Below are 25,964 nucleotides of genomic sequence, written 5' to 3'. Positions count from 1 at the left end.
AAATTAACGGAGCAGGCTGTTGGACTCTATGGAAAAAGATGTCAACAAAACATTATTTAACATAAGTTTGTAAGGTGAGTGGGCCGACTTAAGGAACCCCTATCCCCTTCAGTAATAGTTGCAATTGTTTATCTCTTGATCTCCCCTTTCCTCCCTCCTTCCTCAGGATTGTGGACCAGGCGTCTGGCACGGAGATTGCCTCCTTCCCCATTTACAAGGTGCTGTTCTGCGCCCGGGGTCGGGAGGGCTCCATCGAGAGTGACTGCTTCTCCTTCACTGAGAGCTACCGCAGCTCAGAGGACTTCCAGGTCCACGTCTTCTCTTGCCATATCAAGGAAGCTGTGAGTCACTGTTCTATTGTACTGGCTTCTATTGTACTGGGTTCTGTTCTTTTTAGGGAATGCATATTTAGGTCCAATTTGCTGCCGACTATCCAACCATTAACCATTTTTTCCAAACAGTAAAATGTGACCAAATGAAAATACTATGCATGCATACAAGGAACGGACATTTTTCATTAAGAGCTGACTGAAAACATGCAGCAATGGCAAGCCTATCGTCTTAGTCAAAAGGCTATAGCCCATTAATGAACATGCAACTGCTGTAATAAAGCAGCTAATTAAACGTCATTTTCAAACATTTGTCAAAATGTAATTGGCGGGAAAACATTGTTCTAACAGCACACCTAATAATGTTGCACAATGGCTGGGCGTATAAAAGCACGTATTTCACTCCAGTACCAGCTTTTTGAGGAGCTGCTCTCACACTGACAGGTGCTAGGCTATTTCACTCCTCAAACTAGGCTCTGTATGCTGTCTGCATGTGATAAATAAGATGCAGGACAACTGACGAAAATACACACTTGACAATTTAGTTTCACTTAATTATGGAAATTAACCTATAGACCCATAACCATGACTGGTCGAATGTATTTTCGGCGTGTAACCGATTTTAAATATTTTCTATTGTACTATTATTGGTACCTGTGTGCAATGAAGAGTAGATGTGTATAGACTCCATGTGCACTTGCCTTCACTATACGGGAAGAAACCAGGAGAGGGCGCCCTAACAAGCTAAAATACACATTGCCATTCTAACTTCCGCATTTAACCCAACCCCTCTGAATCAGAGAGGTGCGGGAGGCTGCCTTAATCGACTGCCTTGCTCAGGGGCAGAACTACAGATTTTTTTTACCTTGTCAGTTCGGGGATTCGATCCAGCAACCTTTCGGGTTACTGGCCCAACGCTACCTGCCACCCTATAAAGTAGTATTACATTGTCCCCACAGCAAAATCCATTCATAATACTATTATATTTTCTCTCTCTTCCTTCTTCCTCATTCCACTCCAGGTGAGTCGGATCCTGTACAGTTTTTCCACAGCGTTCCGGCGCTCCTCCAAGCCAAACCCTGACGAGAGGGACTCGGCCCTGCCCCTCTCCCCCGACAGTGACCTCTTCACTTTCAACGTCTCACTGGAGGTCAAAGAGGATGACAGCAAGGGCAATTACAGGTCAGCATGTAGCCACTGCGAGCGCGCACACACATACACACACACACACACACACACACACGCATGCTATGGGGTTAAATCAGTCACATACGTACACACACAGTTTAACAGACCTTTAAGCCAACAACTGTCTATCCATCTGGCTGTCTTCCTCTCCCCCATCCGCCGCTCATCAGCCCGGTTCCCAAGGACCGAGAGAAGTTCTTCTTCAAGCTGCGGCAAGGTTTTCAGAAGAAGGTGGTGGTTATGGTCCAGCAGATGAGCAACAAAGAGCTGGGCATTGAGAGGTGAGGGTCTGCTGCATACTTTATTCTTCTGTAAGGGCTTGTGAGCTGCATACACTGGTCAGAACCACTGTCCAATACTGTTTATACTGTAGTATTGTGGTGTTAAAGGCACAAGAATAGACAAGCAACCCATCTGGGTCATTCAGGTAAATACAAGAGGGATAGCTTGACATAACAAAATACAGTAGACTCTAAATGTTTTTTGCATCCAGAGTCCTTCTCGTGCAGTAGTCGCCAGCATGTCTATTGTGATCGACTGGTCGATATTCAAGGCATTCCTTGTCGATTTTAAAGGCTTACGCTCCTAAAAAGATTAAATAAAAAAAAATACATTTCTCGCTGTTGGCAGTAGGTGCATTTGATCCAGGAGTCTCGCGCACCGGCTAAGCAAAATTTTCCCATTTAAAACTTTTTCATTTGTCTGAAAAAACGTATGTGCCTACAGATATGTGGCTAAATCGAGTGTGCCTACTGCGCTGGACAATTGGCTAGCTCATATCACTGTGCCTACAGCGTTTCCACGACCCCGGACACAGCAAAGTTTGAATCCTGGAACATATTCCAGTCTGTGCTAGCGAAACAACAGTCCTGTAGTTTAGCATTCGCTTCATCGGACCACTGCAGTATTGAGCACGTCACTGGTACTGAGTTTTTGTTTGTAAACAGGAATCCGGAGGATCGAGTTATGGTCAGATTTGCCAAATGGAGGGCGAGGGAGAACTTTGTAAGCTTTTCTGTGTGTGGAGTCAAGGTGATTTAGAGTTTTGTTTCCTCTAGTTGCGCAGGTGACATGCTGGTAGAAATGAGGTAAGATGGAGTTCAGTTTCCCTGAATTAAAGTCCCTGGCCACTAGGAGCGCTGCCTCTGGATGAGCATTTTCTTGTTGGCTTATGGTTGAGCTGGTTGAGTCTTAGTTCCAGGATCGGTTTGAGGTGAAATATAGATAGTTCCAAAAAATATAGATGACAACTCTCTTGGTAAATAGTATGGCCGACAGCTTATCGTGAGGTATTCTAACTCAGGCGAGCAGAACCTAGAGATCTACTTTATATTAGAGATTGTGCACCAGCTGTTAAGAGACACACACACACACCTCCCCCCTTGAGTTTACCATTCTGTCCTGCCAATGCATAGGAAAACCAGCTATATGTATATTGTACATGTCCTTGTACAGCCATGACTCAAATAAATATGATGTCCCGTTGATAGGATAGTCTCGAACGGAACTGGTCCAGTTTGTTCTCCAGTGATTGTATTTTTGCCAATAGAATGGAGGGTGGAGGCAGATTATTTATTTGCTGACATAATTTTGTCAGGGTTCCCGGACATTGATGCCTACGTAATTTCAATAGCAGGTGATTTGAGATTTTATTTGTTGGCTGAGCAAGTAGCCTGTACAGGGTTCATACAGACATTGGCAAGGACTTTTTCAAGCACTTAATTGTGATTATCAAGGACCTATATTTTACATTTCATTGTTGTAATGGCCTATAGAAAAAAATGACTCTCCCAAAATGTATGCAAAAAAAGTATGCATTACAACTTTAAGAATAATACATGTTTTAATAGGCCTACCCAATGGCATTATGCATTGAGATTCACGTTATTTTACTTCCTAAAATATGTCCGAATAATGTGGGAATTGCCTGACTAAATAGACAGCATGCTCCCGACACAAACACGCTATTGATGTCTGTCCATGTGGGAGCTAGTCAGTCTGTCCATGTGGGAGCTAGTCAGTCTGGCCATGTGGGAGCTAGTCAGTCTGGCCATGTGGGAGCTAGTCAGTCTGGCCATGTGGGAGCTAGTCAGTCTGGCCATGTGGGAGCTAGTCAGTCTGGCCATGTGGGAGCTAGTCAGTCTGGCCATTTGTGATGTTATCGAGGGGTTACTGTATCATGTTTTAAAACGGTTTCCCTTTGTAATGGAACGCTTTATATGGAAAACCAAGTTGAAGCCTCCATGTTGTCTTGCTCATAATTAACCACACATGGTTTTACTGCAACAATCACAACAGATTAGCACAACACCCTTCAATTGGAACGGTGGGAAACAAACGCCTACATGTTTCATAAAAACGTATCAAGAATGAAATGGTGGAATAATTATATTGGAGCAGTAGAAATTCTAAATCAGCTACCATAACTTCAAGGACCAAACTCGGTCCTGGGCCGCTCCATGCAATCTGTCTGCCCGACAGATTATCTGTAGGCTATATGTGTGCAGCCTGCGTGTGATAAATAATCCACTTAACGAAGGAACAGCTTCGGGAATCCATGTTTTAAAAAAAAAAATCTATTATACACAGTGCATTCGGAAAGTATTCAGACCCCTTCACCTTTTCCACATTTTGTTACATTACAGCCTTATTCTAAAATTGATTAAATAAAACATTTTCCTTATCAATCTACACACAATACCCCATAATGACAAAGCAAAAACATTTTTTTTTTTAAAGAAAATCAAATGTATAAAAAATGAAAAACAGACACCTTATTTACATAAGGATTCAGACCCTTTGCTATGAAACTTGAAATTGAGCTCCGGTACATCCTGTATTCCATTGATCATCCTTGAAATATTTCTACATCTTGATTGGAGTCCACCTGTGGTAAATTCAATTGATTGGACATGATTTGGAAACGCACACACCTGTCTATATAAGGTCCCACAGTTGACAGTGCATGTCAGAGCAAAAAAAGTTGAATGTCCTTGAGTGGCCCAGCCAGAGCCCGGACTTGAACCCAATCGAACATCTCTGGAGAGACCTGAAAATAGCTGTGCTGTGACGCACCCCATCCAACCTGAGGGGTTGAGAATCTGCAGAGAAGAATGGGAGATACTCCCCAGATACAGGTGTGCCAAGCTTGTAGCGTGTTCCCAAGAAGACTCGAGGCTGTAATCGCTGCCAACGGTGCTTCAGCAAAGTATGGAGTAGAGTCTGAATACTTATGTAATAGTAAAAAATTATACATTTGCAAGTATTTCTAAAAAACAGTTTTTTCTTTGTCATTATGGGTTATTGTGTATACATATACAGTGCCTTCAAAGTATTCAGACCCCTTGACTTATTCCACATTTTGTTACGTTACAGCCTTATAATGGATAAAATATTTTTTTCTCACCATTTACACACAATACCCCATAATGACAAAGTAAAAACATGTTTATTGACAGTTTTTTGCACATTTATTGAAAATGAAATATCTAATTTACATAAGTCAATACTTGTAGAAGCACAATTGGCAGTGAGTACACCTGTGAGTCTTTCTGGGTAAGTCTCGAAGAGCTTTCCAAACCTGGATTGTGCAACATTTGCCCATTTATTCTTTACAAAATTCTTCAAGCTCTGTCAAATTGGTTGTTGATCATTGCTAGACAACGGTTTTCAGGTCTTGCCATAGATTTTCAGTAGATTTCAGTCAACTTTAACTCAGCCACTCATGCTTAAATATGGAGAGTGCTACTCAGTAATGTGTTGTATTGGATTTCCCCAAACATAACATTTTGTATTCAGGACATAAAGCTAATTGCTTTGCCATATTTTTGCAGTATTAAAATAGTGTCTTGTTGCAAACAGGATGCATGTTTTGGAATATTTTTTTATTCCGTACAGGCTTCCTTTTCACTATGTCAATTAGGTTAGTATTGTGGAGTAACTACAATGTTGTTGATCCATCCTCAGTTTTCTCCTATCACAGCCACTAAACTAACTGTTTTAAAATGACCATTGCCCACATGGTGAAATCCCTGAGCGCTTTCCTTCCTTTCCAGTTAGGACGGACGCCTGTATCTTTGTAGTGACTGGGTGTTTTGATACACCATCCAAAATGTAACTAATGGCTTCACCATGCTCAAAGGGATATTCAATGTCTGCTTTTTTAAATGTTTTACTCGTCTACCGATAAGGGCCTTTCTTTGAGAGACAGTTGGAAACCTCCCTGGTCTTTGTGGTTGAATCTGTGGTTGAAATTCACTGCTGAAATGAGGGACCTTACAGATTAATTGTATGTGTGTGGTACATAGATGAGGTAGTTATTCAAAAATCATGTTAAACCCTATTGCACTCGAGTGAGTCCATGCAACTTATTAATCAAATGTAACTTTATTTGTCACATGCGCCGAATACAACAGGTGTAGACTTTACCGTGAAATGCTTACTTACAAGCCCTTAACCAACAATGCAGTTCAAGAAGAGTTAAGAAAATATTTACCAAATAAACTAAAATAAAAAGTCAGAATAAAAAGTAACACAATAAGAATAACAATAACGAGGCTATGTACAAGGGGCACTGGTACGGAGTCAGTGTGCGGGGGTACAGGTTAGGTCATTTGTTCATGTAGGTGGGGGTGAAGTGACTATGCGTAGATGATAAACAGCGAGTAGCAGCAGTGTACAAAAGGGGGGGTCAATGTAATTTGTCTTGTGGCAATTTTATTAATTGTTCAGCAGTCTTATGGCTTGGGGGTAGAAGCTGTTGAGGAGCCCTTTGGTCCTAGTCTTCGTGCTCCGGTACAGCTTGCTGTGCGGTAGCAGAGAACAGTCTAACTTGGGTGACTGGAGTCTCTGACAGTTTTATGGGCTTTCCTCTGACACCGCCTGTTATATAGGTCCTGGATGGCAGGAAGTTGATGCAGCCGGTCAGAATGCTCTCGATAGTGCTGCTGTAGAACCTTTTTGAGGATCTGAGGACCCATGCCAAATCTTTCCCCCTCAGGAGACTGAAAAGGTGTTGTCAGGGGATTAAGTACACACCCCTGAGGGGCCCCAGTGTTAAGGATCAGCGTGGCAGACGGGTTGTTGCCGCCTCTTACCACCTGGGGGTGGCCCGTCAGGAATTCCAGGATCCAGTTGCAGAGGGAGGTGTTTAGTCCCAGGATCCTTAGCTTAGTGATGAGCTTTGAGGGCACTATGGTGTTGAACGCTGAGCTGTAGTCAATGAATAGCATTCTCACATAGGTGTTCTTTTTGTCCAGGTGAGAAAGGGTAGTGTGGAGTGCAATTGAGATTGCGTCATCTGTGGATCTGTTGGGGCGATATGCAAATTGGAGTGGGTCTAGGATGTCTGGGAGGATGCTGTTGATGTGAACCATGACCAGCATTTCAAAGCACTCCATGACTACCGACCTGAGTGCCACGGGGCGGTAATCATTTAGGCAGGTTACCTTCGCTTCCTTGGGCACAGGGAATATGCTGGTCTGCTTCAAACATGCAGGTATTACAGACTCGGTCAGGGAGAGGTTGAAAATGTCAGTGAAGACACTTGACAGTTGGTCCGTGCATGCTTTGAGTACCCTTCCTGGTAATCCGTCTGGCCCAGCGGCTTTGTGAATGTTGACCTGTTTAATGGTTTTGTTCACATCGGCTACCGAGAGCGTTATCACACTGTCACCCAGAACAGCTGGTGCTCTCGTGCATGCTTCAGTGTTGCTTGTCTTGAAGCGAGCATATTATGTGACTTGTTAAGCAAATTTTTACCCCTGAACTTTTTACTTTCCATAACAAAGGGGTTGAATACTTATTGACTCAAGACATTTCAGCTTTTAATTTTTTATGAATTAGTAAACGTTTAGATAAACATAATTCCACTTTGACATTATGGGTTATTGTGTGTAGGCCAGTGGCAAAAACATCTAAATGTAATCTATTTTACATTCAGGCTGTAACACAACAAAATGTGGAAAAAGTGAAGGGGTGTGAATTCTTTCCAAAGGCACAATATAAGACTTTGGAAGAAGTTTCAGGCTGAAGTCTGTTACTGGCTGGTGACGGGCGCTTACAGAAAACACTTCAGCACTTTAACTAGTAGAATTAGGTCAGGTTTCTCACGTAGCCTTTCTGTCTGTATTTTATTGCGTTCTGTGAAACGCAGACACCTTGCATCCTATTTTTAGGCCTTTTTTTTCTTACATTAACATAAAAATAATCTTCTTTTAGCTGTGAATGTGTTTCATGCTGCCTACCTGTTATGGCCATGTAGATTACCTAAACAATTGTTTTATTTTTGTGTGTCACAATGATGGAATATCAGTTGTTTCAAGCTGATTGTAATAGTTAACCAGCTTGAAGGAGTCATGCCTGCTTATTACAACAGTAAGCGTGTTATGTTATGTTCATGACAGTTTTTTATGTATCGACCTTACGAAGGAAGGGTGAAGTCGAGGATCTTTATTCTATGGCAGCATAGTAGATGCTTTATATCTTATGAAGTTGTAATTCTCACAGCAACCACTTGATGTCACATCTATCATAAGAAACAGGTAAATAGTGGCCTCTGAACTTGATATTGCCAATGCTTTGCTGTGGTTAAATTTGGATTCCTTGAATTTCTAAATATAATTGACCCATGCAAATTCACCCAAACGTAGCAGCCTTTGACGGGAGTCTACAGGATTCAGAACTGGGTCACTGTGCAACCAATTATACCTGTAGCTTTGCTAAGCTAATGCCGTAGTACCTGTTGGAGAAAGGTGACATTTCTTCAAGTAGATTTATTTTATTCAATTTTACAGCTAGGGATTCTCAACAAAGACCATCATATAATGAAACCAAATGCTACCCAAATCTTTGGTTATATGAAATTATGAAAAGTTGCAATTCCCTCTTGTTTTATTGCTCACGACCTGTGTTCTTTTCCCTCAGGTGTTTTGGGATGTTGCTGAGCCCAGGCCAGAAGGTTCGGAACAGTGACATGCACCTTCTAGACATGGTGAGCAGAAGACTGAGCAGCTCTCAGGGGGCTTTCATTCAGTCACATGATGACCACGCTACAAACTGCACGCTGTCTACTGAACTAAACTATCACTGAGACGTGTCATTCGATTGTCATTAGTTGACCTGAGTGTTGGATAGGCTAAGCACAGTTGAACTGAATAAGTTCTTTGGGGTTTGATTGGAATGGCTTTGCTCTTTGAGACCCCTTGATCATGATTGTATATCATTTCTCACTATTTTCTGTGTGTATGTGCCCTTGTGAAGGAGTCCATGGGGAAGAGCTCGGATGGAAAGTCCTACGTGATCACGGGAACCTGGAACCCCAACATGGCTGCCTTCCAGGTGCTGAATGAAGACACACCTAAAGGTGAGGCCATACCCCCAATCCCTCAGCCCTTTCACCAGCCTAGCATACTGCAGCATGTCATTGTTAACCAGCCTAACACTAGCATACTGCAGCATGTCACTGTTAACCAGCCTAGCATGTAATTGTAATTGCTTGTCATACATTTACATTTTTACATTTTAGTCATTTAGCAGACGCTCTTATCCAGAGCAACTTACAGTAGTGAATAAAGTTCATAAATTTCATTTCATGCATTTTTTTTTTTTTGTACTGGCCCCCCGTGGGAATCGAACCCACAACCCTGGCGTTACACACACCATGCTGGCGTTACAAACACCATGCTCTACCAACTGAGCCACACGGAATACTGCTGTCACATTCATAGCTGGCCAGGCAGATCCTTCCATTTTGTCTCTTTCATCAATTCCAATGGACGTCTTTGCCCAGAATACGTAGGCAGAATAATACAACAAAAATGAAAGATCAAATTTTTATTATAGTGTCCGTCTTACCTTTTTCATGTGATGATGGATGGAAAAAGCTTCCGTTATGATAATGACAAGGGGAAGGTACTTATTTACTTTTTGAGACCAGAAGATTCTTTCTCTGCAGTACAAAGCTTATTTGAATAGCAATGTTGTTGTGCTCTGGGATGTGTTTAGAGCGCTAGCAGCGTTCAGCCTCAGTGGTTATCAGGGTCAGAGACAGATGAAAGGGGATGTGGTAGACTTTAATGGTTTTGAGCTTTTCATTTCTGGCTAATTGTAGCTAATGGTCCTGTCCAGGTTGTTCCAGACTCAACCTATTTAGCTAGCATCCAACCAACAGGTCATTATATAACAAAAATCTATGAAATTAAATGTTCAATGTTTTTTTAGGTCATTATTCAAGTGAAATTAGGTAGTTGGGTAAAATTGTAACATTTTCGTAGTTTGAACAGTCACAAAATAGTCAATGCCTCTAAAATTTGATACCACTTTTTCCTTTTGATGGCTTGCAAAATGTCATATTTCTCCTTTTTAACACAGGCAGCCAAATAGACATTGGTGATTGTTTCTGACTGCCAGCTCTAGGCAGAGTCCGGGTAGTTCCATATGTTTTCCGTTTCCCAATGATGGAGACCACTTTGCTCTTAAACTTTCAGACCCCAGGAATAGAAGCTGCTGCCTAGGCATGGGGATCCATAAGAAATACAAACACTCTAGGAATTGTTTTCTACCCTTCCCCAGATATACCTCATCACAATTCTATCTCAGAGATCTACAGACAGTTCCTTGGACTTCATGGTATAGTTTCTGCTCTGACATGCACTGTCAACCGTGGTACCTTACATAGACAGGTGTTTTTCTTTCTAAATTATGTCCAAACAATTAATGGACTCCAATCAAATTTTAGTGACAGCTCAAGGATGATCAAAGGAAATTGGATGAGCCTGAGCTCAATTTGGAGTGTCATAATATTTGTGTGTGTGTGAGAGAGAAAACATCTATTAGTCCGTTTTGAATTCAGGCTGTAACACAACAATGTGAAATAAGTCAAGGGGTGTGAATAGTTTCTGACTGTATATCAAACAAATTAGCAGCGCAAACGAGTTTCTTACTCGGAAGTCAGGAGAGTTTGACTTGAACCTAAATGGCAGCTTGTCAAAGCAACCCATCTCAGGGGAGTTAGGTAGTCTAAACTGGAAAGCCACAATTCTTCCTCAAAGAAAACAGACCATTTATAACAATGTTTCCACACAGGGAGAAGCTGCTGATGAAACTGTCTGGCAGAACATGCATGTAAACATTGCATATTAATGTGTTACATCAGCATTGGTCGGCGCCGGAGAAGAGCAGCTCCGTTATAAATAATATATTTTTTTTTACTGTAGTTAGTTTTTCAATTCTTTATATGAAGCTGTAGGCATTGGCACACTGCCCACAAAACATGAACATCATTTTTTGAGTTGTACAAAATAGCCTGTAGACACAAGGCTTTGACTCTACACTATCTAGTGAAGAACCATCCCTTTAAACCATGCAGCTTACTTCATGTCAAAACTGGGAGAGACTAGACTTCTAAAAACAACAGCCCTAGCGATCTTAGCTAAACAAATCCTTCTTCTTTGTCTTCGATTCGGCCCACAGGGAAAGTAGTCCTATGGTATCTGAAGCTTGAAGGAATGCCGTTTCCGAAAACATCTTTCTAAACCAACATTTTATCCTTGACTTTATCCTAATTGGAATACATTCTTTACAAGGCAGTGTTGTGGATGTTTCTTTTGGTTCATTACAATAATAACCCCCCCCCCCCCCTGTTTTACACCTCAGCGATTGCTATCTGTTCTTGTTTAGATATCTTGCAATTGTTTTTCCCACCCCAAAAATGTAATGTTGGAAAATCTGTTACCCCAGATGTCACTTTTTGCTATAGGACAGATTAGATTTACGCAGTTCTTCATCACAATATATCATTTGGAATGCAGTTTCCTTAGATTCTAAATAATTCATAGATATTCAGAGTTTGTTGTTCTTGATTGTAGTAATATGATTTCAATTCTGCATTTATCAATAGTCCATCTTCCTCTGGGAATGGTGAGCGAGGCAGGTGAGGTGAGCGAGGCAGGTGAGGTGAGCGAGGCAGGTGATGTGCTGTCCGTAGTATGATAGTTAGTGGCTGCTGTGGGATCCAAGATTTCTCTTAGTAAATCATGGTGGTGTACCTAATTTTAAAACAGCAGGTGCTAAATGTTTTCTTCCCTCTAAACACACAATTAAAGCAAGTTAATACCTTTTACACTTTATCCACTTCAATTGTCAACCTGCAATGCCCACTTTAACTAGGGCAGGTCGCCTACATGGTACTTGTTTAAATTCTAGAGCCACTGTTGGCACTACAAACAGAGCTCTGTTTTAACCCCCCCCACCTAGTGGTTAGAGCGTTGGACTAGTAACTGAAAGGTTGCAAGATCGAATCCCCGAGCTGACAAGGTACACATCTGTCATTCTGCCCCTGAACAAGGCAGTTAACCCACTGTTCCTAGGCCGTCATTGAAAATAATAATTTGTTCTTAACTGACTTGCCTAGTTAAATAAAAATAAATAAAAATGGCCCTCCAGTGTGTGACCTTGACCTTTGTGGCGGTCTCTCTCCAGACAAGCAGGTGTACATGACTGTGGCCGTGGACCTGGTGGTGACTGAGGTGTTGGAGCCGGTGCGCTTCCTGCTGGAGACCCTGGTGCGCGTCTACCCGGCCAACGAGCGCTTCTGGTACTTCAGCCGCAAAGCTTTCAGCGAGACCTTCTACCTCAAACTCAAACAGGTACATGGGCACTTAGTAGGCCTAGATAGCACAACCTCATCAGTCGTATTCATTAGATATCTTTCTCATCAGGGTGGTTTTCTGCCAACTTTACCACGCTGCCAACTTTTTGTCGCTTATTCTTTATATCTGAAAGGTATTGCCGGCAACAAAGCCTGTGCTTTTATTTCCGCCAACCGTCATAGTCATGATTTGCGGTAATGTATTTAAAAGTCCCACCAACCCCTCAGTATAAACGTTGCCTTTCATTTTGCCGTCTTTGGCACGCATTAAATCATCAACATACTGTTGTCCAACATCACACTTTTTTCTTTTCATTCACAAATCTTCACAGAAATGCTTTTTATATATTATATAAACCTGGACCTGGCTGAACCACTGCAGGATGACTTCACAAAGTAGCTTTTTGGTTGGATGGGATCACACCATTGTGATGCGCTCTCTCTTCTTTCAAATGGCAACATTTATTTTGTCATATTAATCCATCGTTTATTAGCCACCTTAACAGATGAATATTTATGTTTGGAAGAGAGAGCGCATCACAATGGTGTGATCCCATCCAACCAAAAAGACCTGGTTCAGCCAGGTCCAGGTTTTTACATGTTTTGTTGTTGACATGATTGGAAAGAGAAGATTAATGCTTTAGCAATAAAAAAATGAGGACATGGGCTTTGTTTTAAAAGGGAAGTTTTTTGTTATATGGCAGTGGTTCCGCATGTTTGTGACACTGAAGTTTTACTGTGATCAGCACAGTAGGCTACATTTTTACATTTACATTTTAGTCATTTAGCAGACGTTCTGATCCAGAGCGACTTACAGTTGTGAATGCATACATTTCATACATTTTTTATTTATTTATTTATTTTATTTTTTGTGCTGGCCCCCCGTGGGAATCGAACCCACAACCCTGGCGTTGCAAACACCATGCTCTACCAACTGAGCTACAGGGAAGGCTAAGTGTGTCTCTTGTCTGTTTAATGAACAACATAAGAACTATTGATTTAATTTGCATGGCACAACAATGGGCTACAAAGACCAGTAATGTAATAAAACAAAAAATATGCTTTTCTATTCTTTTGAAAAGAAATGTTAGCTTTATAATGTTTCCTAGGACCTACATAAACCTATTCATTTTAGTGATGCGATCGGTCCGCAGGAACCCAAATCGTTCCAAATGTAGCATGAATCTGTCAGACAATCGATCCAAACGTTACCAAATACCTCTAATCCTTTGACTGAATTTATGCGTCATTGATCTTCAAGTCAGATAACAATTGTGTGCACAGAGCGTAGCTGCTCGCGCCACCTTCAGCATTCAAATGCTTGTAAAATGGCTTTCGTAATGTCAAGTCACAGGCTCTATTAGTTGGGTGACTAGCCATGTCATTTCCTGGGTCATTGTTACCAAATGCACTGTAGAAAATTGTGTTTTACCAGCAGAGTTCTGTAGGCTACCAGAGTGGACCCCACTCGCATCTTTCTGATCGCACATCTAACTGTAGATTGGGGCTTTTCAATTGCCAGGTTCAGCATGAATAGTTGTGCAAGTTTTGCTTTAAACAGTCAGTGCATTTGCAAATGTTTATTTGAACAGGCTAAAGTTGTAATTTAATAACAAGGACAGCAATCATTTTTTTGCGAACTGTACGGTGCATTGGTTGGCGCGGAGGAAAGCAGCTCCGTTGTGAAGTTACAGACGCTCAAAGCCATTCGCTTTTGAGACTGGGGTGAAATCAAAAGCTGTGTTATATTAATTGGCTATGTCATAGTTAATTTCTAAAGATCCATATTGATGTGTTACTTGCTCAACATTTCTCATCTGCTAAACTGACAAGTTAACAAAAGGCAGAATTGACCCCCCCCCCCTATTTGTGGTAGATGATCAGTTCATGTTCCCCATCACACACGCGCGCACACACATGTTTGTTATACATTTTTTTGGTCCTCACAAGGAGAGTAAAGCAAGTTAAATTCTGACATTTCACTGGGCCCCACAAGGAAAAAGGCTTTTTTAGAGTTAGGTTTAGGGTTATGGTTAGAATTATGTTTAGGGAAAATACGATTTTGAATGGGAATACATTTTTTGGTGCCCACAAGGATAGTATTTCCATTCAAAATCGTGTTTTCCCTAAACCTAATTCTAACCATAACCTAACTCTAACCCTAAACCTAATTCTAACCATAACCTAACTCTAACCCTAAACCTAATTCTAACCATAACCTAACTCTAACCCTAAACCTAATTCTAACCATAACCTAACTCTAACCCTAAACCTAATTCTAACCATAACCTAACTCTAACCCTAAACCTAATTCTAACCATAACCTAACTCTAACCCTAAACCTAATTCTAACCATAACTCTAAACCTAACCCTAAACCTAATTCTAACCATAACTCTAAACCTAACCCTTAAGTCTAAAAAAGCCCTTTTCCTTGTGGGGCCCAGTGACATGTCGGAATTTACTCTCCTTGTGAGGACTTCCGCTCACACACTCGGAGGAGTCAGCTCAGACAGATCCAGCTCAGAGGCACAGTTCCTGAGTTCCATTGGTGTCAGATTGTAATTTAGAATGGGAAATGAATGTGTTCATGCTAAAAATGTCAGTGCATCGAATCAAATCGTTTCAAACTAAAAATATTGCATCTAGAATTAGGGATGTGCATCTCTCCTTCCAAGTATGATTCGATGCGCATCCCTAATTATAGCCAACTCATATAATTACCAGAACATATCTGACAACACTTTAATTTAAGGAGCCAACTTTATATTCAACCTAACAGGAAAATACAAGGTCATTATTTACAAATGTTTTACAAGTAGGCTATGGCAAACAGCTAACTTACTGTTGGGAATGTGAAGAAATTAAAGCAGTGGAAAGTCTGAATTTAAAAGGAGGAGTTTAGAACATGCGGCTGTCAGGTCACCATGACAACGGGTGTAACAACAGGGTCAAATTTGAATGTCTTTAGCTCCTTCCCGGCAAACGCAATGGCTATAATAAAAGGCAAATACCTACAAGAAAGATGAAAAAATTGTTCTGTTTTGAAAGAGCACACCTAATGTTTTAACCAACCTTCTATTACTGTTCTAGTAGTCCTCCCTGTTTTGCCCCGCTGGCTTCCATTTTGTTTCTAGTGAATACGACAAGGGACAATACAAGAGGAGGGCTGTTGTGTGTTCTGCTTACTGGTCCTACGAATTTGGACTCTAAAAGACGAAACGCAATACCATGACTAAAGCTTACCTTGCACGAAGGTGGCGGTATTGGTCGTATTGTTTTCTTCTGGTAGTCCTCCATGTTAAGTGAGAATTAGATGACCCTGCACAGAGACAGGAAACAAAGCCACTTAGAACTATCAAGATATCCCTCTATTATCTAATCGGACGACTACACTGCAACCGAGCCTGTCGGGTACACGCGTATAACCACATCCAATGTACTTGACCCATGCCCCTCCTCCGAACTCCTCCAAATGGAAAAATGCATGAGAGCGACAACTCATTCAATTGCCGGCCAAGCACACAAGTGCATCCCCATCCAAGCCAGAGTTGGAAACACAAACCCTTTGCCTGTTTGTTTGAAAGGCAGATATCCTCTCCACTCTGCTTCCGGGGAGCAGGTGAGGCAGCAAACGGAGGCTTTGGGTCTGTCCCAAATGGCAACCCATTCCCTATGTAGTGCACTGCTTAGGGTGTGTTTGGGACGTAGCCTTTGTATCATTGGGAGCCCTAATACAAGGAAGCCTGTCATTATCTGGCTGTAGTAATTAGGACCCTGGCTGATTGCCTCTCTCTCTAGTTATCTAATCAGCAGGCAGGAAAAAATGCCGGCTGCTGTAGTTAGAAGCTAATTAAAAGAGAACCATTGTAGTGTGTGCAGAAGATTCTAATCCCAGCCACTAGCCACGTATATGATTTCATTTGTTCCGCGGACCTCTCATTAATGGCGGAATAACAGTCACTGTTGTCACACTCTCAACATATTTCACACCTGGTTCACAAGGAAATAAAAAGGGTTTGAGGTGTTGGTGGAGGGTCCTTCACTAGGGTATTATTGTGTCATCCTTCTCTATACTGTCTTAACCTTAGTAAATGATTATATTCCCGTAATATGTCATGTCACGTATGACTGTCGATAGCGATTAGAAAACTATGGTAATGCATTGCCTATAAATGTCTTGGATGTACAGTATAGTCTTCAAATTGGGCCCTTGCACTTAGTGTTAGTTTAAATCCACTTCTCACCATGAGCCCATATGACCCCAGTATCAACAACAGTGATACAAAACCATCAATGTGTGCAATGTGACAAAGCCCAACTTAAGAAGTGACCTGCGTAGGTGAGTGAGCACAGTCTCTCTGTGTTCTGATTGCACATGCTCCCTGTGAACCCTATTGCCAGACAGTCTGGTCAAAAGGCCGCTGGTGGGATCCTTGGCTCTCTCCGCTGCCGCTCTATTTAATTTCCTCCTGTACGTGTAATTATATTTTCAGTGCGCTCCCCTTGGGCAGTGGCAAAGGTGACGCTAACTTTAGAAGGTTTTTTTTCAGACTGAGGCACTCTGAAACATTTTGAGGATGTCTAAAGAGACTTTCCAACAGCTCTGTTACAAAATCATATTTTTTTGCATGTAGAATTGACTTGTCAATGCTGTTGCAGTTATCGATGACTCCACTTGCAGTCGCTTGGTAAAATATTATATTAATGTGTTAACAGTTTAATCCCGTGTGTGTGTGTGTAGGGTGGTGAGAAGGATGGCCAGGGTGATTCCATGTTGGAGGTAGTGAGCCTGCAGAGGGAGACTGAGAGGAACAACTGGGGCCATGTTGAGGAAGAGGAGCCTGAGGAAGGTATGGAGCTCTTTCTGTCTTTCCCCATCTCTCACCAGTCTCTTTCCCTCCCCGTCTGTCTTCCCCTCTCTCTTCCCGTCTCTTTCCCTCTATCCAGCCCCCTTTCTCTCACTCCTCTTTCTATTTCTGTCCATCTCTCTTCCGCCTCTTTTGGTCTCCATATAAGTCTCTGTTCCCCCGAAGACTTAGTAAGAGTGTGTGTTGGGGTGCTAGTGTTGACATGTTGGCTGGCCTTTCCCCAACCTCTCCAAGGTCACCATGAGAACTTACACACCTCCCAGGCAAAACGACATGGCACATTGAATTCCATCCTCCTCATTGACACAGACAACATTTCATGACCAAGTATTTCTTGATTGAAAAATGCACTCCGTTCCCCCATAATTTACAAGAAAAACGACCTGCGTCTTGGACCATACTTAGATGTACAAGGCGAGAGAGGAAAAGAAAACCGATTGCTTTTACACAAACTGCTTTTTGGAGGAGAGCATTTGTTTTATTGATATATATTTCAGGCAATCGTTTCTCCTCGCTGGCGGGAACAGCTCATCCAGATGATCTGTCCAGATAATTGAACATTATCAACACGTTGGCTCACCCCCCTCCTCATATTTGGCGGCCATGAATCAACTATGAAGTTTAATTTAGTTTGGGTGTGTGTGAGCTGTCATGAGGGTGAGGCGATGGCGTGGGTGTAGTAGTGTTACAAGGTATACCGAAACTCCTGTACTTTTTCAACACTACAACATAAACAGGTTGGTACTAGATTTTGTTTTTCTTTCGGTACTTCTGTCAAATGTGTCTCACGGATCAAGTCTGTATCAGCGCAGCCGATGTCCCACTTATAGCACAAGCGTACCGTGCCTGCTCCTCTTAGCCAGCACTGGAAGTCTGCATCATGTTAGCTCCCCATTCATGCTGCATGGACAGGACCAACCAGGCAGAATATAACCCCATCCACTTTGCCAAAGCACAGCCCCCACACCACTAGAAGGATATCAACAGACCACCAACTTACTACTCTGAGACAAGGCTGAGTATAGCCCACGAAGATCTCCTCCACGGCTCGAGCCCGAGGGGGTGCAAAACCAGACAGGAAGGTCACTTCTTTGGGACAGCATGGAAGCACTAACTGAAGAGCACTAGTAAGCCAGTGACTCAGCCCCTGTAATAGGGTTAGAGGCAGAGAATCCCAGTGGGGAGAGGGGAGCCAGCCAGGCAGAGACGGCAAGGGCGGTTCATTGCTCCAGTGCCTTGCCGTTCACCTTCGCACCCCTGGGCCAGACTACACTCAATCATAGGACCTACTGAAGAGACGAGTCTTCAATAAAGACTTAAAGGTCGAGACTGAGTCTGTCTCTCACATGGATAGGCAGACCATTCCATAAAAATGGAGCTCTATAGGAGAAAGCCCTGCCTCCAGCTGTTTGCTTTTAAATTCTAGGGACAGTAAGGAGGCCTGCGTCTTGTGACCGTAGCGTACATGTATGTACGGCAGGACCAAATTGGAGAGATGGGTAGGAGCAAGCCCATGTGATGCTTTGTAGGTTAGCAGTAAAACCTTGAAATGACCCCTAGCCTTAAAAGGAAGCCAATGTAGAAAGGCTAGCACTGGAGTAATATGATCACATTTTTGGGTTCTAGTCGGGATTCTAGCAGCCATGTTTAGCACTAACTGAAGTTTATTTAGTGCTTTATCCGTGTAGCTGGAGAGTAAAGCATTGCAGTAGTCTAATCAGAAGACCGGAAGGAGAAGGATTTAGCAGGAGGGAGAGATGATAGGATAGAAGGGGAGAGAGAGGGCGAAGATGAAGGCGCATGACCGTCTGGGTAGGGACCGTCTGGGTAGGGGCTGAGTGGTTAGGGTTGGAGGAAAGGGAGACAAAGGAAACAAAGTAGTTATCAGAGACCTGGAGGGGGGTTGCCTTGAGATTAGTAGGCAAACATCCTCTAGTAAAGATGAGGTCAAGCGTATTGCCTGCCTTGTGAGTTGGAGGGGGTTCTCATGTGTATTCTTCAATCAAATTGAAAAAAGTGTGACCTGTGTCCAAACATTGGAGTCTGGTCCAGTCATTCATCGCGATGGCCTTTAGCACGTTTGGTCCAGTCATTGAACGCGATGGCCTTTAGCACGTTTGGTCCAGTCATTGAACGCGATGGCCTTTGCCACGTTTGGTCCAGTCATTGAACGCGATGGCCTTTGCCACGTTTGGTCCAGTCATTGAACGCGATGGCCTTTGCCACGTTTGGTCCAGTCATTCAACGCAATGGCCTTTGCCACGTTTGGTCCAGTCATTCAACGCGATGGCCTTTGCCACGTTTGGTCCAGTCATTCAACGCGATGGCCTTTGCCACGTTTGGTCCAGTCATTCAACGCAATGGCCTTTGCCACGTTTGCGCGGTTATCATTATGCACACTTGCTGGTCCTCATTCAGGCCCAAGGCGGCTAAAGGAGCCTATGATGTTTACAAGCACAGACCTTTCAGTTGAAACTCATCAATAAAGTGTACTTTCAAACGAATGTAGGGCTCAGTTGTTCTACTAGACCTAAGGGCTGATGTAGTCACGTAATAATCAACGTGTGAGCTCTTTCAACTTCTCCATTAATTTTGTTATACTGTGTTGGGATGGTGACTTGGAAAAAATATGTGCGAGATGGAATCTTTTATCTTCTGTCCTGCTTGTTTATCTTCTTGAAGCAGTCTTTGCTGACAGTGTATACACTGCGTGCACAATTATTAGGCAAGTGAGTATTCTGATCTTATCATTGTTTCTATTCACATTTTTGAACTCCAAACCATATAAACTTGAATGCTTATTGGATTTAATAATTTTCAGGTGATATGTATTTGTGTAATGAGGGAGGGTGTGGCGAAAGTGAATAACACCTTATATCAAGGTGTGCATAATTATTAGGCAGCCTCATTACCTCAGGTAAAGAAATTTAACTGACACTGAAAAGCAAAAAATGTAAAATGCTTTTCAGACGGATGCGACACTCTTTAAATAGCTAAACTATTGAGATGTGACCACCGAACATTCAAACGTTTTGTTGCGCAAAAAACGCATGGGGAAGAAAAGGCTCAAATTAACTGCAAAAGACTTGAGAAAAGTTAAACGTCAAACTACCAGGAACCCATTATCCTCCAGTGCCACCGTATTCCAGAACTGCAACCTACCTGGAGTGTTCAGAAGTACAAGGTGTCAAGTGCTCAGAGACATGGTCAAGAAGACTGAAACAAGACCACCACTGAATAAGATTCACAAGTTGAAGCGTCAAGATTGGGCAAAGAAGGATGAGGTAGTTGGACCTTTTCGGGTTGAAGATGGACTGAAAATCAACTCCCAAACCTACTGCCAGTTTCTGGAAGATTCTTTCGTCAAACAGTGGTACAGGAAGAAGTCCTCAGCATTCTAGAAGGACATGATCTTTATGCAGGACAATGCTCCATCACATGTACCCACGTACTCCACTGCTTGGCTAGCCAGCAAGGGCCTCAAAGATGCCTGAATAACTTGTGGGCTCTTCTCAAACGTGAGATTTACAGTGATGGCAGACAATACACCTTTTTGAACAGCATTTGGGAGGCTGTGGTTGCTGCTTCAGCGAAAATTGATCGTGAACAGATCAAGAAACTGACAGACTCCATGGATGGAAGGCTCATGGAAGTTATTGAAAATAAGGGTGGCTATATTGGTCACTGAATATTTTTGAAAGGCCAAAAATGTTATATAATTGTCATTTTGTGTTACTTATCTGGTACACTTACTCTAAAAATCGAGAATAAACAAGTGAGTTGAGAGAAATTATTTTTGTAATTTAGTTGCCTAATAATTCTGCACACTAATACTTGCCTAATAATTGTGCACACTTATATTTCCCTGAGAAAGACAAAACTCACTTTTCCTTTGTTAAACATTCAGGTTTAAGGTTCAATAACATTTTGGATTGACTGAGAGCATTGTGTTTGTTCAACAATAAAATGAATCCCGAGGAATACAATTTGCCTAATAATTGTGCACGCGGTGTATAGGAGTCATGATTTTGTCATATTTTAGTTTACTTTTTTTGTTGTTAACAAACTAAAACCTACAGTACCATTCAAAAATTGACACCTACTCAAACCCTGAAATGTATTTTATTTTTACTATATTCTACATTGTATAATAATAGTGAAGACCAGCTATGAAATAACACATGGAATTATGTAGTAACCAAAAAAGTGTTAATCAAATCAAAATATATTTTTAGGTTGTTCCTACCCTTTGCTTTGATGACAGCTTTGCACACTTAGCATTCTCTCAACCAACTTCATGAAGAATGCATTTCCAGCTGTCTTGAAGGAGTTCCCACATATGCTGAGCACTTGTTGGCTGCTTTTCCTTCACTCTGCGGTCCAAACCATCTCAATTGGGTTGAGGTCAGGTGATTATGGAGGCCAGGCCATCTGATGCAGCACTCCATCACTCTCCTTTTTGGTCAAATAGGCCTTACACAGCCTGGAGGTGTGTTTTGGGTCATTGTCCTGTTGAAAAACAAATGATAGTCCCACTAAGCGCAAACCAGATGGGATGGTGTATCGCTGCAGAATGTTGTGGTAGCCATGCAGGTTAAGTTTGCCTTGAATTCTAACTAAATCACCAAGTGTCACCAGCAAAACACCATCACACCACCTCCTCCATGCTTCACGGTGGGAAGTGTGATTTGGACTCATCAGAGCAAAGGACAGATTTCTACCGGTCTGTTGTCCATTGCTCGTGTTTCTTGGCCCAAACACTCATCTTCTTCTTGTTGGTGTCAGGGCTCCTGAGTGGCACAGCGGTCTAAGGCACTGCATCTCAGTGCAAGAGGCGTCACTACAGTCCCTGGTTCGAATCCAGGCTGTATCACATCCGGCTGTGATTGGAAGTCCCATAGGGCGGCACACAATTGGCCCAGCGTCGTCCGGGTTTGTAAATAAGAATTTGTTCTTAACTGACATGCCTGGTTAAATAAATCACACAGTCTCTTCTGAACAGTAGATGTTGAGATGTGTATGCTATTGAACTCTGTGAAGCATTTATTTGTGCTGCAATTTAGTTAACCCAGCATAGTTAACTCTGGGCCTTCCTTTCCTGTGGCGGTCCTCATGAGAGCCAGTTTCATCATATCGCTTGATGGGCTATCGTTTCTCGTTGCTTATTTGAGCTGTTCTTGCCATAATATGGACTTGGTCTTTACCAAATAGAGCGTTCTTCTGTATACAACCCCTAAATTGTCACAACACAACTGTTTGGCTCAAACGCGTTAACTTCTCTGGGATATGTGTCCCACCTCGAGAACAGCCAGTGAAATGGCAGGGCGCCAAATTCAAAACAACAGAAATCTCATTACAATTCCTCAAACATATAAGTATTATACACCATTTTAAAGATACACTTCTTGTTAATCCAGCCACAGTGTCTGATTTCCAAAAGTCTTTACGGTGAAAGCACACCATACGATTATGTTAGGTCAGCACCTAGTCACAAAAAAACATACAGCCATTTTCCAGCCAAAGAGAGGAGTCACAAAAAGCAGAAATTGAGATAAAATTAATCACTAACCTTTGATGATCTTCATCAGATGGCACTCATAGGACTTCATGTTACACAATACATGTATGTTTTGTTCGATAAAGTTCATATTTATATCCAAAAATCTCAGTTTACATTGGCGCGTTATGTTCAGTAATGTTTTGCCTACAAAACATTCGGTGATTTTGCGGAGAGCCACATCAATTTACAGAAATACTCATCATAAACTTTGATGAAAGATACAAGTGTTATGCATAGGATTATAGATAAACTTCTCCTTAATGCAACCGCTGTGTCAGATTTCAAAAAAGCTTCACGGCGAAAGCACACCTTGCGATAATCTGATTACAGCGCTCAGCCATCAAAACAAGCCATACAGATACCCGCCATGTCAACAAAAGTCAGAAATAGTGTTATAAATATTCACTTACCTTTGATGATCTTCATCAGAATGCACTCCCAGGAATCCCAGTTCCACAATAAATGTTAGTTTTGTTCGATAAAGTTTATCTTTATGTCCAAATACCTCCTTTTTTGTTTGCACGTTCAGTTCACTATTCCAAATGCACAAGGCGCAGGCACGAAGTCCAGATGAAAAGTCAAAAAAGTTGCATTACAGTTTGTTGAAACATGTCAAACGATGTATAGAATCAATCTTTAGGCTGTTTTTATCATGTTCCAACCAGACATTTCCTTTGTCTTTAGAAATGAAAGGAAACGCAGCTCACGCTCACAGCCGCACATGTGATTTAGCTCATGGCATTCTGCCAGACCCCTGATTCAAACAGCTCTTATTCTTTCCCCAGTCACAGTAGAAGCCTGAAACAACGTTCTAAAGACTGTTGACATCTTGTGGAAGTGCACAGACACTGTTTATTGGATAGGCAATCACTTGAAAAACTACAAACCTCAGATTTCTAACTTCCTGGTTGGATTTTTTCTCAGGTTTTTGCCTGCCATATGAGTTATACTCAGACATCATTCAAACAGTTTTTGAAACTTCAGAGTGTTTTCTATCCAAATCTACTAATTATATGCATATTCTAGCTTTTGGGCCTGAGTAGGAGGCAGTTTACTCTGGGCACCTTATTCATCCAAGCTACTCAATACTGCCCCCAGATCCCAAAGAAGTTTTAAGAAGGAAAGGAACTAATTTAACAAGGCACACCTGTTAATTGAAACGTATTCCAGGTGACTACCTCATGAAGCTGGTTGAGAAAATGCCAAGAGTGTGTAAAGCTGTCATCAGGACAAAGGGTGGCTACTTTGAAGAATCTCAAAAATCAAAATATATTTTATATAACACTTCTTTTGGCTTCTACATGATTCCATATGTGTTATTTCATAGTTTTGATGTCTTCACTATTATTCAACAATGTAGAAAATAGTTAAAATAAAGAAAAACCCTTCAATGAGTAGATGTCCAAACTTTTGACTGGTACTGTACATGGACAACAATAGACAACATTTACATACATTTCCACAAACATTAATGACATCTCTCCTCACCAGCACCTAACTGTGCGCTCTGTTGGGACGATTGTGATTGGCCAGCATGTACATGCAATGCACAGATTGAGATCCCGCTTCTGATTGGTCAGCATCCTCTGTGCATATAGAAAGTGAATGAACGGAGTGTGGTCATCTCATTGGAGGTATCAAAGAAGTGTCAGTGTCCAAAGAAAGGAGATAATCGCAGCCTCTTTCGATAAGGACATTGAACATGTCAATATCGCAATTTCGATCTGAAATTGATGAATCGTGCAGCCCTAGTGTGGGTGTGTGTGATAGGGCTGTGACGACGAATAACGGTATTGGTCAGCCAAATGACCATGTGCAGCGTTATAATCGTTTGAATAGCAGCAACAACAACAAAAAGACGCACATTTTCTCCTCCCGCTCCTGGCTGCATGTGCTACTGCATGTGCTGAGCGATTTATCGACATTTCAGGGGGTTTTTCACTTATTAAACAACTAATTGACTGACATCGGCTCAATTACTTGAATTCCACTGAGTAAATGTTTTTGGTGACCCCAACGTTTCTATAGAGAAATCAAATAATTCAAGAGAAATCATGTCAAGAACTATGCTGGGCTGAAGGGAGTTGTGGTTTTCATTAAGCAAATATTCAACCTCGTTCAGCGCAAGAATGTGGTAATTAACTACAATCACCATAATCCATTGCGCCTGGGTTTTTTCCCCGGCTCGGACCGAGATGAAGGATACATTTTTATGCCTGCTATGTTAGGTTAGATACACACAGACCGCATAGAATGGATGACTTCGGAATTTTCACAACACAATGTTGAGAGGGAAAGAGACCGTTTGTGAAAGTATGCCTGACCTTTGAAGACCTAGTAAAATGATTTTGTCAGACAGCTTTGCAGCTAGCCTAGCTAAATAGGATGACTAAATACAGTAGAGTATGGGGAGGACAGAGAACGTCTATCAGGTACTGCCTGACCAGAGATCAGATGAATGAAAAATTATTATCATCAAATAGAAACTATTTAATATACACAACTGAAATATTTTATTTCAGTCATTTCCTATTTTTCTATTGATGTCTAGGATACCCAATGTTTACATGACAGATATAATGGAATGTTTTTGCCAATTAATGTTAACAATTTTTGGCTTTGGATGAGGTTGGTGAATGAGGATGAGGCAGGGCTGGAACTGAGACTGCGATGTCCAGAGGCTTTGGATGGGTTCTGGAGGGCTCAGTAGTTTCACTGGAGCGCAATCCAATCTGGTTAAGTGAGGTTGGCTCCTTGGCACCACCAGCCCTCACTGCTGCTGTGGCATAAGAGCACCTGGTTTTCACCTCACCCTTTCACTGGCTCTCCCTCCCTGGCTTGACTCAATACCCAACAGCTTTGGAACACCCTGCCTGTCTCCCACCCTGCCTGCCTACCTCCCACCCACCCTGCCTGCCACTGGTTTACTTACTGAAAAGGATTTTACTCATGTTCATTCTGTGTTTTCCCATTTTCACCATCCTATTGAAATGATCTATGTTGAATGAGTAAGGCTTTTAGTTGGGAAAATTGGTTCAAATACATGGGAGGAGTAAGAAACCCAAGGGATTTACATGGGGAAAATGTAGAACACCAAATGCATTCTCAGATGTCTTTCGAGGGATTTAAATACTAATCAAAGGAAACAAATAACCTCTTATAGGCACCTTTCTTTATAAGCCTGGGACCTCACGATACCATATTACAATACTTAGGTGCCGATGTGAGATATATTGCGATTCTCACGATTCTATACATGTTGCGATTCTATACTGTGATTTTATTGCATTTCAATGTTCCAAACATTGCTCACCATACAGTGTATTCGGAAAGTTTTCAGACCCCTTGTATTTTTCACATTGTTACGTT

General features: G+C 41.9%; 1 protein-coding gene across 3 annotated transcripts in view; it reads left to right on the top strand.

Annotated features, from left to right (window-relative positions):
- LOC106574055 (rab GTPase-activating protein 1-like) overlaps positions 1-25,964 on the top strand; it is a 158,001-nt gene that overhangs the window by 20,182 nt on the left and 111,855 nt on the right. For all 3 annotated transcript variants that reach the window (XM_014149587.3, XM_014149586.3, XM_014149589.2), the window contains 7 exons: positions 167-341; positions 1,351-1,511; positions 1,688-1,798; positions 8,442-8,508; positions 8,778-8,880; positions 11,997-12,163; positions 16,909-17,017. In XM_014149587.3, the coding sequence (XP_014005062.1) occupies positions 167-341; positions 1,351-1,511; positions 1,688-1,798; positions 8,442-8,508; positions 8,778-8,880; positions 11,997-12,163; positions 16,909-17,017 (893 nt within the window). The remainder of the gene's footprint in view (positions 1-166; positions 342-1,350; positions 1,512-1,687; positions 1,799-8,441; positions 8,509-8,777; positions 8,881-11,996; positions 12,164-16,908; positions 17,018-25,964) is intronic.

Source organism: Salmo salar, chromosome 16 (assembly GCF_965601325.2).
Source record: "Salmo salar chromosome 16, fSalSal1, whole genome shotgun sequence".
Classification (NCBI taxonomy): Eukaryota; Metazoa; Chordata; class Actinopteri; order Salmoniformes; family Salmonidae; genus Salmo; species Salmo salar.
This window is presented reverse-complemented; position numbering and strand designations above follow the sequence as displayed.